At 39.7% G+C, this 22,531-nt stretch overlaps 1 protein-coding gene across 14 annotated transcripts in view; it reads left to right on the top strand.

Annotated features, from left to right (window-relative positions):
- Itch (itchy E3 ubiquitin protein ligase) overlaps window positions 1-22,531 on the top strand; it is a 115,985-nt gene that overhangs the window by 74,694 nt on the left and 18,760 nt on the right. For all 14 annotated transcript variants that reach the window (XM_060383027.1, XM_060383029.1, XM_060383026.1 and 11 more), the window contains 9 exons: window positions 87-182; window positions 1,914-2,088; window positions 5,452-5,521; window positions 7,869-7,953; window positions 12,071-12,199; window positions 14,809-14,881; window positions 16,059-16,130; window positions 19,679-19,767; window positions 22,317-22,476. In XM_060383027.1, the coding sequence (XP_060239010.1) occupies window positions 87-182; window positions 1,914-2,088; window positions 5,452-5,521; window positions 7,869-7,953; window positions 12,071-12,199; window positions 14,809-14,881; window positions 16,059-16,130; window positions 19,679-19,767; window positions 22,317-22,476 (949 nt within the window). The remainder of the gene's footprint in view (window positions 1-86; window positions 183-1,913; window positions 2,089-5,451; window positions 5,522-7,868; window positions 7,954-12,070; window positions 12,200-14,808; window positions 14,882-16,058; window positions 16,131-19,678; window positions 19,768-22,316; window positions 22,477-22,531) is intronic.

The raw sequence follows: 22,531 nt of genomic DNA, 5'->3' as shown, positions 1-22,531 counted from the left end.
GGTTATTTAAGGTGGAAAGGTATAGACAGGATTCAAAAGCCAAACAAATACAAAATGTTCTTACCATCCTTCGATTTGCATTTAAGATGGGAGCAGAGAGTAGACCAGCATGGGCGTGTTTACTACGTAGACCATGTTGAAAAGCGAACAACATGGGATAGACCAGAACCTCTACCTCCTGGGTAAGTATCTGTATTTAAAAACAAAAGTCGATCCAGAAGAACAAATTGTATCTGTACCCAAGGTTCCCTATGCCCCTGTTCTCTTCCTCTCCTTTGCTTTATGCTGGACACATACTAGAAGGACAAGAGCTAGAGGGCTGACTCCAAGCTGAGGGATCACTGCCGTTGTTACTGCTTTGCTTTAAGAGACAGTCTCACTGCACGTCCCACAGGAGACTCCTGTCCCTCCTGCCCAGCCTTTCAGCCTAGTGTCTTCTGAGGTTGCAGACCTGTCCTGCCATTCCACAATGAGCGACTTTTATTTTTATCATTTCTAATTTAAAGATTCCATAGCGCTTGTTCTTTGTATTTTCCTGTCTAAGCTGTTTAGCCAGCTAAGAGCCACAGAATCTTAAATTAGTTTCTTCAAGAGTTATAACTCTTCCGAGCATGGTGGCACTTGCCTGCAATCAGCATTTGGGAGGTAAAAGCTGGAGGTGAGGAGAGCAAGGTCATCCTCAGGTATACATCAAGTGAGAAGGCAGCCCATGTCATGAGACCTGTCTCAGCCCCTCCATCTGATGGAAGGCGTCATAGCTGCCATTATATATTAAGATAGAGTCTCTATTTCTAAAATTAATGTGTATTAAAATCATTGCAAATGGTTGAGAAAGTTAAAGACATGTTGGTAATATATTAAGCATTTAATGTGTATATTCAATGAAATTTAAACAAATTTTTTCAACCGAAAGGGAATATGTAGCAAATATGGGGGGTGGGGCTCTTACTCTGAGGTTGAAGATGGCGCAGGGTCTCAGGGTGCTTGTGCTCTTTTAGGGTTGTGAGTTTGTTTCTCAGCACCCACGTGAGGCAGCTGACAACTGCCCATAACTCTGTCTCCAGAGGATCTGTCACCCTCTTCTGACCTGAGCTCACCAGCACACATGTGCACATATGCACACGTCTATTTTTCTTTAAAAAAATTTTAATTTTGCTAGATATTAACTAATATTTATTAACCCTTAAATTCACACTTAAAAGGTGTGGTTTGACTTGTTAAATTAGCAGGTAATCATATTAAGTGTTGATGACGAACTCTATACACAGTAATATTGGCAATAGTGTTAATTTGTTTTCACAGTGAGAATCTTTCCATCCATCCATCCATCCATCTATCTATCTATCTATCTATCTATCTACACACACATACACACACACACACACACATACATACATATATCTCCTTAGTAATTCTATATAGTAGGCTTATGTTATGAAATAATTGGAAGAAAAAACTTGTTTTAGTTATTATTTTATTACAAGTAAGTAAAAAGGTAGTTGTGTTACTGTGTAAAATTTTTTTATATCTATAAAAAATTCTGTATACAACTGATGTCTCCTCTGATGTTTGCAGGAATGTAAAGGTCACTGAGGTAAAAAAGACAGCTTCTTCCTTTGATACTCACTCTCTGAATATATGTACATTTAAAAGACCTCACTGATACATGTTACAGACTTTTAAAAGACAGATGTCTAGAAACATTGAAGTTCAGTGTATAAATGTGAATGAATGATTTCAGGTCAGTCAGAAGCTGCTGAGGATATAGCTCAGCGACAGAGCACTGAGGAGCATGTGTGCGGCCCTGCTTTGGTCCTCAGTGCAGAGAGGAATACTTGGTAGTTTCTCACGGTCAACCGTCTTACATGTTTTTACAAGTATTTCTTAAATTAGTTGTTACTTTTCTGGTTTAGCTGGGAACGGCGTGTGGACAATATGGGGCGTATTTATTATGTTGACCATTTTACAAGAACCACAACGTGGCAGAGGCCAACACTGGAATCTGTGCGGAACTATGAACAGTGGCAGCTACAACGTAGTCAGCTTCAGGGAGCAATGCAGCAGTTTAACCAGAGGTTCATCTACGGGGTAAGCAGCCTGTTGATTTCTTGATTATGGTAACTGATAAACATCTTCAGGGTTTAAAAATTGCCTGCATGCATTTTGTAAAGCACTACAAAGAAGACAGAGGGTGCATGCCGGATGCTGCCATAAGTGGGTATTGATCTTGCCCTGGATTCTGGCTTTTCTGTTAAAAATAAACAGAAAAGAAGTTAGAGTCATTGAAAATTTATGGACAAAAGATTAATAAAAATGAACAGAAGCAGCTTGGAAAGAATTAAAATAACTCTAAATGTAGAACTGCTTATATCATACTAGAAAATTTAAAGGCTTAAGTCTCACAGAGCCTGACTTTTAAGTGATTATATAGAGTGGAGTGCATCGCTTGTTAACATTTACTGATAAAGTTTACTGAATAAAAAATTATTTTTGAGTTAAGGTTTCTCTGTGTAGCCTTGGCTGTACTGGAACTCACTTTGTAGATCAGGCTGGCCTCAAACTCACAGAGATTCGCCTGCCTCTGCCTCCTGAATTCTGGGATTAAAGGTGTGCTCCACCACAAGCTCCACCATAGCTTATTGAATAAATTTTGGGGGTTGTTGTTCCACTGAGGAGCTTTTATTCCCCATAGTAACACATTATAATGTTTATACTATATAAAAGCTGGATGTTATGGTGTTCATCTGTTACACGTAGCATTTGGGAACTTGAAGCAGGTGGCTCACCGGAGCTCAAGAGTTCAAGACCAGCCTAGACAACTCAGGACACTGCTCAAAAAACAAAAAAAAAAAAAAACAAAAAAAAAAAACAAACAAAAAAACCAAACAAAAACAAAACAAAAGCAAAAACAAAAACAACAAAAAATTAGCCAGACATGGTGGTACAAGGCTTCAATTCCAGCACTCAGGAGGCAGAGGCAGTCAGATCTCTGACTTCTAGGCCATTATGGCCTATATTGTGAGTTCAGGCCAGCCAGGGCTCCGGGCTACATAGTGAGATCTTGTCTGGAGCTGGGCAGGGTGGAGTGGGGTAGACAAAAAAAGAAAGAAAAACAAAAAACCAAGTGGATCAAATGCATATTTTCTTCAGATTAATAGTGCAAATATACAAAATGTATTAGTGCTTTAGTTGCTGTGTGATCTGCTGCTGGAAATTTTATAATCTGAAGTAAAAAAGTATTATAGATTTGTCTCTGAGAAAAGCAAAATAGTCCATGCTATAAATGGATTTGTTGTGGTAGTACATAGACCTTAAACCAAAGAACAGCAGCTCTGCAGGGGCCTGGAGAAGCTGACACCCCCATTGCTGCTGACTCAGCACGTGTCCCTCCCTGGAGAATGCACCAGAGTAAAACATCCTTCCTTTTCTTAGACCTCACCTTTCCTCCTTCTTCTTGTCTGCTTCTTTTTGATTGTCTGTTTAAGGGTTTGTTTACTTTTATTTATGTATATGAGTGCCTGAATATGTCTGTGCCCCACATGCACACAGTACTGGAAGAGTCAGAGGAGAGCATCACATCCCATGGGACTGGAATTGCAGCTGGTTGTAAAGCTGTCATGTGGTTCTGTCTAGGAACAGATCCTAGGTCTTCTGCAAGAGTAGCCTGTGTTCTTAACTGTGAGCTGTCCCTCCAGCCTCTGCTGCCTTTTTCTTGGACCTCATCATTAGGATAGTGATCACTTACTGATGTGGACAAACTCATCTTCATCGGCAGTCTCACCTTCACTCCCTGGTTCTGATCAAGACACTTTTAACTCTGTTTGTTTGTTTGTTTTTGTTTTTGAGATAGGGTTTCTCTGTGTAGCCTTGTCTGTCCTGGACTTGCTTTGTAGACTAGGTTAGCCTGGAACTCACAGTGATCCTCCTGTCTCTGCCTCCCTGAGGGCTGGGATCACAGGCGAGTGCCATCATGCGCAGCTGACACCTGTCACTCTTTTAAGTGTTTTCCTACCATTTCTTATGGAAACATGTCACCGTATTTTCTTTCCTAGAGTTATAGAGGTAAAATGAGGTTTTGTTTCTTCTTTTGTGTGTGGGGGAGGGTGGGTGTGCATGCATGTACCCACATACAGCATGAGAGAGGGAGAGAGTAGAGAGAGAGTGGGGGTGTTTATTGAGGGAGGGGAGAGGTAGACTTGGAACTTCTTGGCAGTTGCTTTCCTTATGGCAGCCAACACTATTCGCAGCTCCTAAAATGCCCTCTGGGCGTGGATGGACATCTCCTATCCCCTTCTTCATGAGCTTAAGGAACTTCTCTAGCTGTGACACTTAGGGCACAAAGCCATACAAACCCCCAAATCATTGTGTGCTTAGCAAGGTGCCCATAGCCCTGGTCCTGCCTTAGCTTGTTCCCAGTCTTTATCTCCTTCTGCCCTTGTTAGAGCCCACAGCCATTGTTGCTGCTCTTCATTGCTGGCCTGGCTGCCCTAGCCTTTGTATGTTTTATTTTGAGACATGGTTTCACTAAACTCCCAGGCTGGCCTTCACCCTGAGACCTTCTTGGCTAAGACTTCTAAATAGCTGGAATTATAAGCCTGTGCCAATCATATCAGCTTCTTTTTCTTCTTTTGTTCTTTCTTTTTTTTTTTTTTTTTCTTTTCTCCTTTTCTTTTTAGGTCTGTTCCATTTTACACTTTAGTATCTATTTATTATAGGCGCTTTTTTTTTTTTTTTTAGGTGTGGCTCCTTAACATGCCCCCTGTATTAAAACCTAGTTTTACATCAATCTCTAATGGCTTTGGAGTCAGATACATCTGGTTCTGGTTCTACAGTTACTTTGAGTAATTTTGAATGAGCTACTTAACCTCACCAGGACTCATTCGCCTCTTAAGTGAAATAAATAGATACTTCATTTTCTTGGTAGCATTTTCTTGTCTTTCCCCTTCCAGCTCTCTTCCGTCTGTCTCGTGTATTCTCTATGTGTGATCTTTGGTCTTGAGAACACATGTGAGATTCTTCTTAGCTAACTCACCGCTCCAGGCTCTGGTTTTATAGTTGTCTTGGTGTGTGTGTGTGTGTGTGTGTGTGTGTTTGCATATGTGTGTGTGTGTTTCTCTGATTTTTATGTTACTAGTAGAAGAAACATTGTAGCACAAGGGAAAAGCTAGTAATTTGTAGGTAATAATATAAATATGTATTATTTTAATTGTATATAATTTTAAGTGTTAGATAATATTACATAGAGTTACAAAGATTTTTTTTTTTTTTTAGCCAAAATAAAGTAGTTGGTATAAAACTTCTCTAAGACGTGAATTCTGTAAGAATATGCTGCATTGTATGTGTCAGAGAAGCCATATTGGAACCTTTGCTCTGAAATGATGTGCTTATGTTGCAACTTATTTATTCATTTATTCATTCATTCATTCATTCATTCATTCATATTCCTTATAGAATCAAGATTTGTTTGGTACATCACAAAACAAAGAATTTGATCCCCTTGGTCCTTTGCCTCCTGGATGGGGTAAGCATATCATTTTTTTTTTTTTTAATCTGTTGTTTAGAAAATGAGGACTAGAGATGTTTGTGTAGCATGGGCAGAGCTCTGGGTTGAGTCACCAGCATTGCAAAAAAGTGAAAAGAAACGGATTATTGATAGAGCAATCTGGAAGGACTTCAAGGATGTTAGTGCTTAGAGAAGAAAGTCAGGTTCACAAGTTTATAGACTTGTGTTACTCTTGTGCTCTGGTTCTGTTACTGCTACCAAATACTTGAGGCTAGATCCTCTATAATGAAAAGACTGTGCTGGAAATGGCTCGAGTCAGAAAAGTGTTTGCTATGCAAGCAGGCATACCTGAGTTTGGATTCCCAGAATCCAGGTAAAAAAACAGGCATCGCAGCACATGTCTGTAACCCCATGGAGGTTGAGGAGACCAGTGGATCCCTGAAGCCTATTGGTCAGCTAGCCTAGTCAAACTGATGTCCTCCACATTCAGAAAGAGACTTGTCTAAAAAAACTAATGGAATTCGGGGCATGTTCGTGCACATATAATCAATCCATCTTTGAAAAATGTTTTGTTTTTTTTTTTCCTTAAAATCATTTCTCCTCCAACATTTTGGTAATAGCCCAGCATGATGTTTGGTATGTACCTGTAATCCCAGCACCTGGGAGTTAGAGGTTAAAGGATCAGGAGTTCTGGGCCAGCCTTGGCCACACACTGAGTTTAAAACCAGCCTGGCCATATTGGAAACCCTAAATCAACCAACCAAAACAAACAAAGGCAGAGAGATAGTAAAGTGTTTGCTATGTAAGTGTGAGAACCTGAGTTTACTCCCCAGTATCTCTGAGCAGGGAGGTATACGGGAGGATCCTGTATAGTGTACTGTAGAGAGTGCTTGCTGACCAGGCTAGCCGAATAAAGTGGGGAACTCTTACTCAAAAGACAAGGTCAGTAGTACCTGAGAAGGAACACACTGAGGTTGTCCTCTCGACTCCATATGCGTGTGCACAAACATGCTTGTACGTGCACCTCACATCCCCATCCACTTGGCATGTAAACAAACGTATATAACCACCAAGAAACAGAAAAAACAAACCACTTCTCTGAGTGAAGAAGGTGGGAGAAAAAATGTCTCTCTGTGTGTGTTTACTAGGTTGTACTTAGAGTTTGTCATTACTATCTTGTAACAAAGAGAGGACATACGAAAGTTGTTCCTGTTTTCATTAAGCCTGGTAGTCTGGAAGTGGAGTCTTTTGAGGATGAGGGTAGTAGAGCAATCAATGTATGGGTGATACAAAACAAAAAAATGCTTTGGGAAAGGGACTGTGGCCCTTTGAGTCAAATTGCATTCCTAGACATAGATTGTAGGCTTTGGTTCTACAGTTGTTCTATGTGTGTCTACTTGATGGTTACATATTTGTACCCGTCCTCTCTTTATTTTTTAAGATTTATGTTTATTTTTACTTTATGTGTACAGCTATTTGCCTGCATGCATGTGCCATGGGCATACCTGGTGTTCACAGAAGAGGGGGTCAGATCTGGAACTGGAGTTATAGGCAGTTGTGAGCCACCATATGGGTTCTGGGAACTGAACTCAGCTCTTAGCCACTAAGCCATTTCTCGGCCCTCACCCTCTATTTATGGCAGAAGAATGTGATGATTATTAACAGACCATTTTTACTCTTTTGAAGCAGCTGTAGAAAAAAAAATCATCTTTTTGTCTCAAGCTTGAATTGTGTACAGGCTGTGTTGACTTTATAGAAAACATTCCTGCCAGGTTATCGTTGCCTTTGTATCCATGTGAGGTTGAGCTAAGGGAGTATTTCAGGTATAAATTGCTTATCTAGTACCCATAGGCCATAAGTTCATACCTACTTTAACACACATTGTGAAAAGTCATGTAGCTGAAAGGTGATACGGGCAGGACATTATTAATGAAATCTTTTTAGCTTCTTAGAACTTTTTTATTTAAAAAATCTTAAAATTTTGTTGTTTTTAATTGTGTATAGGTTTGTAGGTCTGTCTGAGTTCAGGTACCCTCAAAGACCAGAGGTCTTAGGTGTGCTTGAGTTAAAGACAGCTGGGAACCATCTGATGTGGTTCTGGGAACTGAGCTTGGCTTCTCCAGAAGAGCAGTAATGCCTACGTGCTAAGACATCTCTCCTGGCCCAGAAATAATGTCTGATAACTTCAATAACAAAGAAAAAGCGCTCTCAAAAGCCAGAATGCACTTTTGTGTGTGTAATGTGATACAGAAATTTTAAAATCAGTAGTCACTGAATGGACAGATTCAGCTTATTTTGTCTTAGTTTGAGGGGAAAAAGCTATTTTCCAACATTAATATTGTGTTTTTCATTTTGTTTAATAAAGAGAAGAGAACTGATAGTAACGGCAGAGTGTATTTTGTCAATCACAATACTCGAATTACGCAGTGGGAAGACCCCAGAAGCCAAGGGTAAGAACTTCTTGTGTGTATGACCTCTAGAGATTGTCTACCTATTGATGACTCATTTATGAATTCTTTCCTTAAAGACCGGAAACACTGAGCATCTGTATACCTTGGAAGAAGAAAATGATGACTTTCATGTAACAAAAAGCTTGAGTTTCATGGGACAACTCACACCCATTTTCCCCACTAATTCAATTACAAACCAAAATAAAAGAAAATACTCCGCAGTTGTAATTGTTACAGACATCTCAAAATATATTTATGTGTTATATATGGTATAATTATTTATGCACATTATAAGAACTTGCTGGCTAATATGTCAAGAGATACCATCACAAGTTTGCCTGTTGAATGCTTTTTTTGTGTGTGTGTGGTGACAGGAATTCTCTGTGTATCCTTGGCTATTTTAGACTCACTCTGTAGACCAGGCTGCCCTCAAACTTAGAGATCTGCCTGACTCTGCCTCCCTGACTGCTGGGATTAAAGGTGTGCACCAGGCTGCCTTTTTAATGCTTTGACGACAGTATGCAGTGATTTATCTGAGCTAAATTATGTCCTCCTGTGTGCTAAAGTTAGCTAAGGGATTGTTAAAAAAAATATCACTCAAAGACAGTAATCCTCAGACAAGGTACAGTGGCACACACCTTTAATCGCAGCACTGGGAGGCAGAGGCAGGCAGATCTCGGTGAGTTTGAGGCCAGCCTGGTCTGCATAGTGAGACATTGTGTCCAAAAAACAATCATACACCAAAAAAAAAAAAGTAAAGAAAGAAAAACTTTTCTATTTCCAAATATAAGATTAGATTACTGTCTTAGAGTTCTGGAGCTGAAGTCCAGGTGTCACCAGACTGTTTGCCATTCCAAAGGCACAGGAAAGGTTCCAGCCTTCGGAATAACTACTCTCATCATCTCCTCCTCTTCCTCCTCCTCATTCAACTCCTCCTCGTTCTTCTTGTTTTGCTTTCTGGGGCAAGCTTTCTCCATGTAGCCCTGGCTGTGCTGGAACTTACTCTGTAGGCCAGGATGGCTTCAAACTCACAGAGATCCTCCTGTCTCTGCCTCAAGTGCTGGGATTACAGGCATGCACCACTATGCCCCCTATGCCCCGCTTTTCCTAACTTAACAGTTTTTTGGTTTGTGTTGACAGTATTTTATTAGATTTCACATAACTTTCTTTTATATACACATTTTTGTTCTAATTTCCTCTTTTGTACAAACCCCAGTCCTATAGGAATGACTCCCATACTCCAGTATGGATTTATTTTAATTAGTATATATATATAGTGACCCTGTTTCCAAAGAAGGTCATGTCATGGGGTGCTGGTGACTAGGACTTAGACATAAGCATCTGGAAGGAGGCATATTCATCTTATAACAGAATGTAATATTATAACTACCAGATGGTTCCATTCTTCAAGGTATCTGGAAAAATGTCAGTTTAATATTAACCATAAGTTGGGCATGTTTTTTACACCTTTCGCACTTCAAACATTTGCCTACAAATTTTTATACAATTACACCTAAGTCTGAGACAGTAATGGTAGTATACGCCTGTAACCCAAGCTTCAGGAGACTTACGTAGGAAGATCACAAGTTCCAGGCTAGCTTGGACTACTTATTGAAACCCTGTCTGAGAACAACAACAACTAAACCCCACTAGAATTACTGAATTATATTCAGTCATATTTTTATAGGGATATAATAGATAGTGGGAGAAAGACAGATACAGAGAAGAGTCTGAGAAGATTCCAAGTCCTCGTTACTAAAAGGTTTAATGTGCTTTGATGTTGGTAATACATAAATGTTTCCAACCAGGGAAGTCTAGATTCCAATGAAGTGTCCATCTGTCCTTCTGAGTGACCCTTTTTCTGTCTCCATACACATTTGAAATAAAACGTAGTCTTAGTTCCTCCAGAGACTGCAACTGATGCAAGGAGCCCCAGGCCTCTCTCCTCATTGTAGGATGCCTAGGAGGCAAAGCCTCCAGACAAAGGTGGGCATTCCTGATAGGCACACCCCTGTGAACAAATCACTTTCTAGTACTTGAAGACAAGACCAGCCTTTTCTAGGTATGATTAATTTTTCGTGATACAGATCTCGTGACTACTGTTTCAATAGCTTATTTTTTTAATGTATGCTTTGAATTTAAAGGACCTGTTCCTAAGTAAATACCATTTTTTTTATACAACTATTGCATGAACTTAAATATATTTAATTTCAAAAGAAGAATAATGAAGAGCTTTAAGGGTAAAAACAATTTGATTCCCCAGTGAAATTGTCTCTGGGCTGGACATGAAGTTCAGTGAGTAGTACAGTGCTTGTCTGACATGCAGGAGTCCCTGGGTTTGATCCCCAGCAGAGAGAGAAAACAAGACATAAACACATGGATAAAAGTTGCATTCATTTTACCCAAACAGCTGAGAAGTCTGGCTGCCTTTATATCTGAAAGAACAGTAATTTCATAGCAATGCGCAGTGGCACACGCCTGTAATCCCAGCACTCGGAGACAGAGGCAGGTGGAGCTCTGTAAGTTTGAGGCCAGCCTGGTCTACAAAGCAAGTTCAGGACAGCCAAGGCATCAATTATTTGGACATATAAGGGTTATTTATGCAGGTTGCTATTGACTTACTATCTAGTTTAGGCTCTAAACCTCATGTAGTAGTTGCAGGGTAGAAAGTTTTGTCAACACACAACTTGAGGGATGATGATGCCATGCCAGCAATACACAGGAAGTACTTGGAGAGACCTGAATAGAATGATCAAATTTGCAGTAGTAGAAACAGTGATAACAATTACTTTTTGAAGACTTTCTTTATGCCAGACCATTTTTTAATTTCATCTCTCATATAGTCTTATCACATAGTGTTGTCTTGTTTATTATTCTTATATATCTTTTGAGAATTTAATATGTATGCATTTTGATCTTATCCAACCCCCCCACTCCCTTATCCAGTTCTCCCAGTGCTTTTGTTTTGTTTTGTTTTTACCAAACAGGGTTTCTCTGTTTAGCTGTCTGTCCTGGAATAATTCTGTAGAGCAGTCTGGCCTTGAATTCACAGAGATCTGCCTGCCTCTGCCTCTGCTGGCATTAAAGGCGCATGCCACCACTGCCCAGATTCTACCCAGTGTACCTTAGCTTCTTACCCTCTTGATTTTTTCAAATAACCCACTTAGTTCAGTTAGTACTGCCCTATGTTGCTATGTTTGGGTGGTTTTGAGTTTTCTTTTTTGTTTTTATTTTTTTGCAGAGGGGTTGTTTGTTTGTTTTAGACAGGATTTCAGCATGTAGCCCGGGCTATCCTGTAACTCACTATGTAGACCAGACTGACCTCAAATTCAGAGATTCACCTGCCTCTGACATCTGAGTCCTGGAATAAAAGGCATATGTCACCATACCTGACTGTTGCCTCCATTTTATGGATAAAGAAACTGAAGTTTAAGGAAGGTTGCCCGACTTTTCAAGGTATAGAGATATATGTTAAGGAAGTAGATGGGACTATTTCATAAAGAACTTTTTAGTTGCCTTAACAGAGAAAACAGACTTGTCAGTAGGGAAAGATGTCATTCAGAACTGTGACAGATATGACTTGTTTGGTAAGATGATTACTGTCCATGTGCTATGGTTCCAGAGAGAGAGTCTAAAAGAGACTGAGTTGATGAGAGAGAGGTCTGTTTTAGAAAGCAGCTCTGTCAGCGTGTTGGATGTACACTGAGGGGAGACTAGGAGCAGCAGAACTGTAGAGGCAGCTGTTTGGAAAGTATAGTGAAAACCAGAGGAACGATGAGAATCAGAGGTGAGCGATGAATACATCAAGACTTGAAAGGCAGAATGGGCAAGCGTGGGTATCATGGCTATTCGAGGTGAGTTATTACTAGGGGGGAGAACATAGGCCAACAATTCTGTGACGATTCATTTCTAATGTTCTTGATGACTTTAATGTGTTTGTAGAATATCCAGATAGAGATCTCTATTACATACCAGAACATACCATACCATATATGTTTTCTGGAAGATTATATTCTGCTCATGGGTAATTTTAGTTCTGTACTGGGTAGAGAAGTAAGTCAATAATATCTTTTTATCTTTTGTTTCCTTTTTTTTTTTTTCTTTCTGCATTTTATAGTCAATTAAATGAAAAGCCCTTACCAGAAGGCTGGGAAATGAGATTCACAGTGGATGGAATTCCATATTTTGTGGACCACAATAGAAGGACAACCACTTATATAGATCCACGTACAGGAAAATCTGCCCTGTAAGTTTTCTAAAGATTATTAATCAAAAGCACAACTAATTTATTGGATTTTCACAAAAGATTTGTTAGCAAAGAAAAAGTTGTACTTGAAGTGGCTTATCCATAGGTCTCTATACACTGAATCTTTTTTTTTTTTTTTTTTTGGTTGGGGTCAGGGCAGGGTGGAGAACAGGTTCTCAACGTGTAGCCCTGACTGGCCTAGAACTCACTCTGTAAACTAGGCTGGCCAGTGATAGAGATCTGCCTACCTCTGCTTTCAATGTTCTGGGATTAAATGTACCACCACAATGTGGCATTTGTTTATTTTTTTAATTGTTTATAGAGTTTTTTGATCGCATGATTTTGGGGGGGGGGATTTTGTTGTTGTTTTTGCTTTTTGAAACAGAGTCTTGCTATGCAGCCCTGGCAGTCTGGAACTCACTCAACTCACTCTATAGATGAGGCTGGTCTTGAATTCGTAGAGATTACGAGGTTCTGCTTCTGCTGGTATTAAGAAGCTGTCCCGCCATGCTCAGCTTCAGAGTTCTTTAAACTCTGTCATGAGTCACTCAACACATTATGCTCTCACAAGCCTGGGTGGATTAAGCCTGCTGCGGGCCTAGACTGTATGCTGTGGACGCTCAGCCTAGATGCACCAGTATGGTGTTTCGAACCTTTAATCCAGCACTTGAGAGAGAGAGGCAGGCAAATTTCTGTAAGTTCAAGGCCAGCCTGGGCTGTATAGCCAGGACAGCCAACTCTACATAGAAAGATCCTGTCTTAAAAAATTCAAGAAAGGATGAAGGTGGGTGTTAGAGCCGTTGAAACTGGAATTACAGACATTTGTAAACCACCTCACTTGTGTGCTGCCATTGAGCTCAAGACCTCTGATAGAACAGTAAGTGTTAGTAACCACTGAGCCATCTCTCTAGCCCGATTTGTTGTTAGAGTGATACATGTTTGTTACATGATTGCATATGTTGAACATGATTTCATAAATTTGAACTATCTTGATATTCTAGCAATAAATTCCACATGGTATAAAGGGTTCAGGCATCAATCCTGTAATATTCTGCCAAAGTTCTTTTGCTAATATTTTGCTGAGAATTTTATACTTTTCCATATTAAAAGCATGTATGTTTACATGAGAAACTGAGAAATCAGCCCAATTAAGCACTAAGGAAGTTACAGAGATAATCTAGATGTGGAAATAAATTATGAGTAGATAATGTTACTGCTTATTTTAGTTACAGTTAAGTTTGGGTGCATATAACAGAAAGCCCCACAACAATAATAACTTGTATTCAAATAGTAGTATATTTCTCTACATTATTTAAAAATAATCTGGATCAGGTAAAGATGCATGCCTATAATTGTAATCGCCTGTAACTCTAGCTTCAGGAGATTCCGTGCCCTCTTCTGGCCTCCTCTGGTACACCCTCCCCCCTCGATAAAATTAAAACTAACAGTGTAACTCATCATAAAAACTGACTGGAGGAGAAGAATCTTATGATTAGAAGCAGAGCAATGCTTCAGTAGTTAAGAGCACTCGCTGCTCTTGGGGAGGACTGCCGTTTGGTTTCTGGCATCCACATAGTAGCTAACAACCATCTGTTAATTCAGGGTATCCAGTGTTCTCTTCTGGCACTCATATGGTGCACAGACATACAAGCCAGACCAAGACTCATATACATACAAAAAAAATGAATCTTTTAAAATAAGTCATATCATTCTGTAAAAGACTTTGATGAAATACAAAGCAATTTTATAGTCCACTTTCACCTGCCTTGGAAATGTTCTTACCTACAAAAATACAGCAAAAGCCTCAGCCAGCATCATGCTCAATGATGAGATAACTACTCCATAAGATCAAAGATGTTTATCATCATGCTGCCATCCAACATTATATTGGCAACCAAATGTAAAGAAAGAACATGAAATGGCAGCAGCAGAGGAGGAAGTAAGGCTGTCTTTCCCACAAAGAATCAAATGAAGTGAAAATTGTGAGGAATACAGAGAAAACTACTAGAACTGGTAAATTTTTCAGGATGACAGGGTACAAAATCAGGTGTAATTCTACACTGAAACACAGTCAACAAAAACGCTTGTCTGGAATCCTTTCTGTTCTACAACCCTGGAACATGGTTTTCATCCTCATTGTGCTTGTTTGGAGAAAGGCCACACTATAATGGGAACTTTTTGAAAGCCTCCTCCAGCACTTGTCGTTAGAGCTCATTAGACAGATCCAGAGTCGCAGGAGTGCACTAGCACACGTCTGTCTACCTAGCATTTGCTGGTTAGCCATGAGTCTCATTTAAGGACGAAGGGTACTGTCGCACTTACTGTGAAGGCTAACATTCTTCTGTAGGAACTCTTGCCCAGCTCTCTTAGAGTCACCTGAGCAGTGGTCTCAACAAGGTATTACTAAGAATAGTCCTTAGGAAACATTCAAAAAGAAAAGAAAAAAAAATTGTGTTAGGAGTTTGCTCTGCTGGGTACGTTGTTTTTGTCTGCTGAGTACTGGGGAGCAGCTAGGGTGGGGTGGGGTTGAGGGCTGAGGATGTATTTGCTTTCCTTTAACATTTATTTCACAATCAGTTGCGAATGTCATATTAATTTTTGTTCTTCAGAGACAATGGACCTCAGATAGCCTATGTTCGGGACTTCAAGGCAAAGGTTCAGTATTTCCGGTTCTGGTGTCAGGTTAGTGTTGGCTGGTGTCTCTGTATCTCTTTCCTTTGTTACATCGTTTATCATACACAGCAGTTTTGAAAATACGTATTAATAAAAATGTGAAGCAGCTTGGGTGTGGGCAGAGGCAGGTGGATCTCTGTGAGTTCAAGGCCAGTCTGATCTACAAAGCGAGTCCAGGACAGCCAGGGCTGTCTTGAAAAAAACAAAACAAAATAAAAAACCAAAAGTGTCAAGCATTAGAGTCATCAATTTTTAGGACAATGGATTATATTTATTAATTAGGTAATTGTGTCTTCTGTTGTCTAAAAGATTAAGCTAGAAATCATTTGAATAAGAAAATACTGTTGCTGGGCCTGGCGTCGTATGCCTATAAGCCCTGCTTTCTGGAAAGCAGAGTCAGGTGGATCTCTGTGAGTTCGAGTCCAGCCTGATCTACAAAGTGAGTCCAGGACAGCCAAGTCTACACAGAGAAACAAACAAACAAACAAACAAACAGACATCACTTTTTCTTTAGTGCCTGTTATTTTCAAGTTGCATAAATGTTGAAACAAAATGCTTTTTGATATACAGACTACATTGGCCACTGTCTTATCTAGTGGGTTTTGTGTGTATGTGTGTTTGGTTTTTTGAGAAAGGACAATCTAAATTAATCCTCCTCCTCAGGCTCCTGAATGCTGTCATAATAGGTATTTGCTTCATGCAGAACTCCAAGTCTAGTGTTTGATAGAAGTGTCTTTGATAAGTACATGTATAACTGTATACTTATAAACATGTATTCAAATGTTTTTTATGTCTAAATAATAATTAATGTTTTTCTATATGTGTTCTAAATAAAATGAATGCATTAATCAAAGTATTATGATAAATATTTAAATTCTTATAAGTAACTGGAAAACATAATTCTGAATTAAATTTTGAAAATCAAAGACTTGAGTCATTAAATAAGTGCTTAATGATATCTGACTTTCTTCTTCATCTCAAAGACTGAAATGAATGCTGACAAATGTGTTGGCAGTCATGAGTATCAATTCATAGTCAATGTGTTTTTGTTAGCAAAGATGTAAAACTTGTTTTTTTTTTTTGCTAGGCCATTTAAGAAAATTTTTAATTAATTATTTATTATAATTTACTCATTACTAGGGCATTTTAATGGTGAGAGTTGACTTAAATCATTCTTACATTTCAGCAACTGGCCATGCCCCAGCATATAAAGATCACAGTGACAAGAAAAACATTGTTTGAGGATTCCTTTCAACAGGTACGGTCTCATTTACTCAGTAATTACTACTTTCTGGTATTGGTGGTTTGATCACTATAGTTTAGAACGATGGTTCTTAACCTGTGGGTTGAGACCCTGTTGGGAGTTTGTTGAATGACCCTTTCGCGGGATCACCTAAAACAATCAGAAAACATAGATGTTTAGATTATGATTATAAGAGTAGCAAAATTACAGTTATGAAGTAGCAACAAAAATAATTTTATGGTTGGGAGTCACCACAACATAAGGAATTGTATTAAAGGGTTGCAACATTAGGACGGTTGAAACCCATTGGCTTAGAACATCTCGAGTTTGGAACATGCATTTGTGTGTGGCGCACATTTGTGTAGGAATGTTTGCCTGTGTGTACACGAGCGGAGGCTGGAGGTGTACTTAAGGTGCCTTGCTCCATCCTTTTCTGCCTTGTATTTTGACACAGAGTGGTGATGTCCCTTTTAAAAACTCTATTATTACATTTCTTATATCTCTTTCTCTCCCCTCCACCGCAGTCCCTCCCAGTACCCCAACACCAGATAGGAGAGAGAAAGGGTTAGTGGCAGAGGGTCACAGTTCTCTTTCTTAGCTGCTTCCTGCTGGTTAGGGTTGTTGGGTTCCTTGGAACCAGTCCAATCTCCTTTTTAGAGATCTCCAACTTCTTCATCTCATTTCATCAACAGCAATCAGGAGGCGCAGGGGAAAGCACCAGCAGCCTTGTTCTTTCTTGGAGCTACTCCATACTCCCTGGGCTCTGGCATTTATTCCCTCTCCAGAGCTGCAGCTGGCAAAGAGCTCCTCTCAGCCCGCCTGAGGCAGATAGTCTGCTGCTATGGACATCTAAATCAGCCCACATCCCACACCTGGGGTTAAAACAAAACCATGTTTATATCCACAACAACAGGGTTCCTCATGGAACCTGGAGCTCACATTTGGGCTAGACTACCTGGCCAGCAAACCCTTAGGATCTGTCTTTAGCCCTCTGATGCTGGGTTTACAGGCGGGCACTGTCACACCAGGCTCCTGTGTGAGCTGCTGGGGGTCTGGCCTGAGGTCCTCATGCTTGCACAGGAAGCACTTTACCCCATTCTTGAACTTTTCAGTTTGATTTCATTACTATCTTAGTATTCCACAGTTAGAAATGTGTGAGTGCTTCTGTGCAGTGTTTTCTGCTTTCCAGAGTAAGTGCCATTAGTGAGTTTCAGGCTTTGTTCTAAGCTGCTGTGCATGATCTGAAATAGATATATTGGTAGAAACATAATCTGTCACTAGACAAAGCTCTGAAAATAGCCACATGACAACGTGATGAGTAGGGAAAAGGGGGAAGATTTTGTTTTTATGTTTGGATAAAAATGTGCTTCTAGAATTAATGATTTTAAGTAGGAAAGAAATTAGCCATTGGTAACAACATCTAAAAGATGGTATATGAATTTTCAGTAGTCATTAAAGTTTCCATTTTTCCTCAATGAGTGAGTTAGTTCCCTATTTACCTTTATATCATCGCTATCAAACCAGCTGCAATTAAGTATTAGACTGTGTTGGAATACTGAAACAACCTGTGGTGGGAATTTTCTTTAAAACGTCATGCTCGTCTTTGTCTTACTACTTGATATGGAAATGACGATTTTCAAGCTGCAATATACTGTGGCAGCTTCAGAAGCACTGAATGCAAAACGAAGAGAGATCAGAGTTGGCCTTAGCTGCTCATCATTTTAGGAAGAGTTTTGGTCGCTCTCTCTTTTTTTGGGGAGGGTCCCAGTTTGAGACAGGATTTCTCTGTTTAGCCTTGGCTGTCCTGGACTCGCTATGTAGACCACAGCCACCTGCCTGTCTCTTTCTCCTTGAGTGCTAGAATTAAAGGTGTGTGCCACAACCCTGGCTGTTCCTTTTCTAATGGAACCTCAGTTATTAACATTAAAGAGAAAAGCCAGCGGGCACCCTGCTAAGTAGGAACAGAGAGTAGGACTTGGGGATTAACAGAGGCACTTGAGAATTATATTTATACCCATGGCCTGATATATGTTTCTGTAGGGACTTCTTAAAGGGGAGTAGGAAGGAGTTGTGATGTGATGGTGAGGTACTAGGGTTATAAACTTAGTTGTTGAAGTCCAGGCCTCCCTGTAGGTGGGTCTTGGGTCCAGTGATGACTTTGGAATCTGGAACTAGGAGCTGGCTGTGAAAGCATGGGCTCCCGGTCAGAAGAGAAGGGAGGGAACTTCTTGGTCCAGGTCATCTTGTCTTTGTCCCCAAACAGTTTCCATGGCCATTCTCAGCCCAGCGCTTATTTATACTCATGAGTATTCACGTGTCACTTGAGTAGTCAGTGTCTTTTGAACTTTTTTTTCCCCCAATAATATTGACAAGATGAAAACTATGCTTAAACAAGCCCTTTATCATTAAGCTCTTACAACTTAAGGGCTTTTACAGAGTGACACGATATTGTGCTAAACTCTCATTAAAACTCTCAGATTTGGCATCCACCAAATAAATGGGCAACTATAATGTTAGAGAAAATATGATTGCTTAACGGTAATAAATCTGATATCAGAATAAGACATAATTTTAAAGTTAGCAATAGTTTTTCTTCATAGGTGCTAGATGAAATTGCTTTAAATGGTGTTCTTTATTAGCATAGTACAGCTGTTTATGATGGAATGTTCAGAAGAAAGTGTCCCTTCCCAGTAGTGCTTGTTAAAGAGAATTATTCACACTACTCGTAACCTAGTGTCATCTCTCAAGTGTGTAGCCTAGTGCCTAGCTTATGGCATTTGTAGGGTTTTTGCCATAAACATGCACATCAGTCACAACCATAGAACTTTTTTTATTACACTTGGGTGTTGTTGTTTGAGTAGCATGTGAATTCCTAAAAGGGCTGAGCCTATTTCTGTGTCCTAGAGAAGTTACTGATCCTTTTTTGATATTTAAGTGTTAACAGTTTATTCTTACCACTTGATAAAGTACAGATATATCAAGCTACCCTTCTCTAGGCACGTGTATGGTTTTCTTACGGGGAAGTAATTAAATAGTTTTACTGACTATTTACAAACAAATTGACCTGTATGCTGTAGCTCTGTAATGCTACTGCCCCTCACATCTGAAGATGACAGTATCAACCACCCATTGTGGGAGCAATATAGTTGTTTTCTAGATGATTATAGATTCCCACTGTGTGTGTGTTTCCAAAGGTAAGTGAGTTCTCTCTGTAGCCACTGTTCGGCAATTAGCTATTATGTATCCGTTGACTGTTAAACAAAATCAAACCTAAGCAGCCCTATGACTCTTCCCTATCTGACTGGTGGCAGGGGAGAAAAAGCTACCTAGTCTCTGACCATGCCTAGAACTGCTGTATAACACATAGTTAATAGACAGTTTCCTAAGTTTCATAGAGAGGGGTATAAAGTATATAAAATAGTAGATGCATATAGTAAATGTATGAAACTGTACTAATGTACTTTCTCTGTGTATAATGCTAACTAACTGTAAGCACTATTTCATATGGAATGTCAGTGATGTTCCAATTTCAGTCACAGTTCTCTCGCTTTGTTGTTTTGTAGATAATGAGCTTCAGCCCGCAAGATCTGAGAAGACGACTGTGGGTGATTTTCCCAGGAGAAGAAGGTTTAGATTATGGAGGTGTAGCAAGGTAGTTTATATGAATACTCAGAACTTAGTTCCTTTCCTCCAAAGGTATCATCACACTTTGTTCACAGTATTTTCTCAATCTTGTTTCGGGAAAATGACATAGAAAATTATTGTAGCTCTATAATGCTGCAACTACAGAATTCCAACAAACATTAACTCAGCGCCTATTTTCTAAAAGATGGTAGTTGACTGGTCCATCGTTCACTTGGTCCTCAGAATGACCCTGTGCTAATGAGTTCTGCAGATGGTGAATGTAGAGATTCACAGTGTCAGTCAGCCAACTCCTGTTTATTCCTTGGATTACCTAAAGCCCTGTGGTGATCAAGCCATGCCGTCCTTGCTAGAGTATTGATCAAGATGACAGTGCCTAGCATTAACTTAGTATGGAGAGTAGAGTGCTTTGAAAAATAGAGTTGAAGATCTCTGTTCTGCTTTGTTTATTTTGGAGCATCTGTTCACACTAGAAGACATCCTTGAACAAGAGATAGCTTTGCTTATTTTGTGACAACCTTTCTTTCTACCCTTCCTTCCTTCCTTCCTTCCTTCCTTCCTTCCTTCCTTCCTTCCTTCCTTCCTTCCTTCCTCCTTTCTTTTCTGTGACAGTTTTATACCAGTTTAAAAATTTAAACCAGGGCCACAAGATGGCTCAGTGCATAAAAGTGGTTTCTATACAACCCTGGCAACTAGAGTGTGGCTCCCAAAACCTACAGAAGGAGAGAGACCAACTCCCAAAAGTGTAATGTGCATGAAACCTCTACAAGCACACTGTGGCCTTTGCATGCTATAACTTGCACATGTCTGCATACACTCACATGCAGCATGCACACAGTGGGAATAAATAAAAATGATGGAAAACCAAATACTTAAAAATAAACAGATAATAAAATTTTAAGCTGGGTGTGGTGCCACATGGCTAATTCAAGCACTTGGGAGGTAGAGGTAGAAGGATCAGGAGTTCAAAGCTAGCCTGGGCTACACAGGACATTTAAAGTCAGCCTTGGGTACTTTTATTATTTTGAGCAAATATGTATTTCTAGGATTATTAGGAAAAGTAGAAATACTTAGTTTGGGTTTTTGGTTTTGTTTTTTAAAATTGTTTAGATTTACTTAATTTATGTGCATGAGTACTTTGCCTACATATATGCATGTGCCTGGTGCCCTTGAAGATCAGAAAGGGATTTTGGTTCCTTGGAACTGGAGTTACAGAGGGTTGTGAGCCATCATGGGGTGCTGGAGCCATCTTTCCAGCCTCTGAGGATTTTTTTTTTTTAGACTTATTTTTATTTATGTTTTATCTTTGTGTCTGTATATGCAGCACATGTGTTCATGTTGCTGTGGAACCAAAGGAAGGCTCTGGATCTTCTGAAACTGGAGTTACAAATAGTTGTGAGGCACCATTGGGGTCTGGGAACTGAACCCAGGTCCTCTGCAAGAGCAGCCAGTGCTGCTAACCACTGAACATCTCTCCAGCCTCTGAAATATAATATTGTCTTGTCTTGTCTTGTCTCATCTTGCCTCACCTCGCCTCTCCTCTCCTCGCTTTGTCTCATCTCATCCTGTCCTGTCCTGTCTTGTCTGTCTTTCTGTTGACAGGGTCTCTTTGAATAGCCCTGGCTACTCTGAAACTCACTATGTAGACCAGGCTGGCCTTGAACTCACAGAGATCCTCCTCTCTCTGACTAAGTACTAGTAATAAAGGTGTACACCACCATGCCTGGCTAAAATACTGGTTTTTAGAGAGTTAGTTCAGAATCTTTGTGCGCTTATTAATTGGTAAATACATCTAACTAGTTCCCCTTTTTAAATTTTATTTAAGATTTTATTGGTAAGCCAAGAGGTGATGGCGCACATTTATAATCCCAGCACTTGGGAGGCAGAGGCAGGCGGATCTCTGAGTTTGAGGCCAGCCTAGTCTACAGAGTGAGTTCCAGGACAGCCAGGGCCACACAGAGAGACCCTGTTTGAAAAAAAAAAAAAGATTTTATTTATAATTGTGTGTGTCATATGTATAACTAACCACTAACACACACACACACACACACACACACACACACACACACACACGAGCAAGAATAAAATAAGCTCCTGAGGCCATTTTTCTACTAACCAAGAGGCTGGAATAAGTACTTCCTCTGTGAAAATGGGATATTTGAAAGTGAAATAGTGTTACAACTTAGCTGCTTGAATTACCTGGGCCATTAGTGAATTTTAAACTTGCCAGTGTATGAAGTTTTATCAACTCTAACAATTCTCACATTTTAATATCGTTGAAGTTAGGGTGCATATTATGATTATGATTCGAGAAATGTTAGTGGGCAATCAAGTAAGGGTCTTTAAAGTTAATGATATCTAGGTTATTTGAAAGTTAAGAGCCTATAAATATCCTGTGTAACATAATGTGGGTTTGAACAGAACTAAAGACAATGAAGAAATTAGAAAAACATCTCAGTTGAGGTGGGCAGGTTCCTGACAGCTTTGTAATGCTGCTCTGTGATCTGTTGACATGGTTACCTACAAGATTTTTCATCCTGAGTTTTCTTTTGATTTCAGAGAATGGTTCTTTCTTTTGTCACATGAAGTGTTGAACCCAATGTATTGCCTGTTTGAATATGCAGGGAAGGATAACTACTGCCTGCAGATAAACCCCGCTTCCTACATCAACCCAGACCACCTGAAATACTTCCGCTTTATTGGCAGATTTATTGCCATGGTAAGTACACATATAGAACTGTGTTTGCTAATTCAGCAATGCTAAGTTTTTGTCT

Source organism: Meriones unguiculatus, chromosome 4, assembly GCF_030254825.1.
Source record: "Meriones unguiculatus strain TT.TT164.6M chromosome 4, Bangor_MerUng_6.1, whole genome shotgun sequence".
NCBI lineage: Eukaryota > Metazoa > Chordata > Mammalia > Rodentia > Muridae > Meriones > Meriones unguiculatus.
Note: the sequence above shows the minus strand (reverse complement) of the source record. Positions and strands in the feature narration are given on the sequence as shown.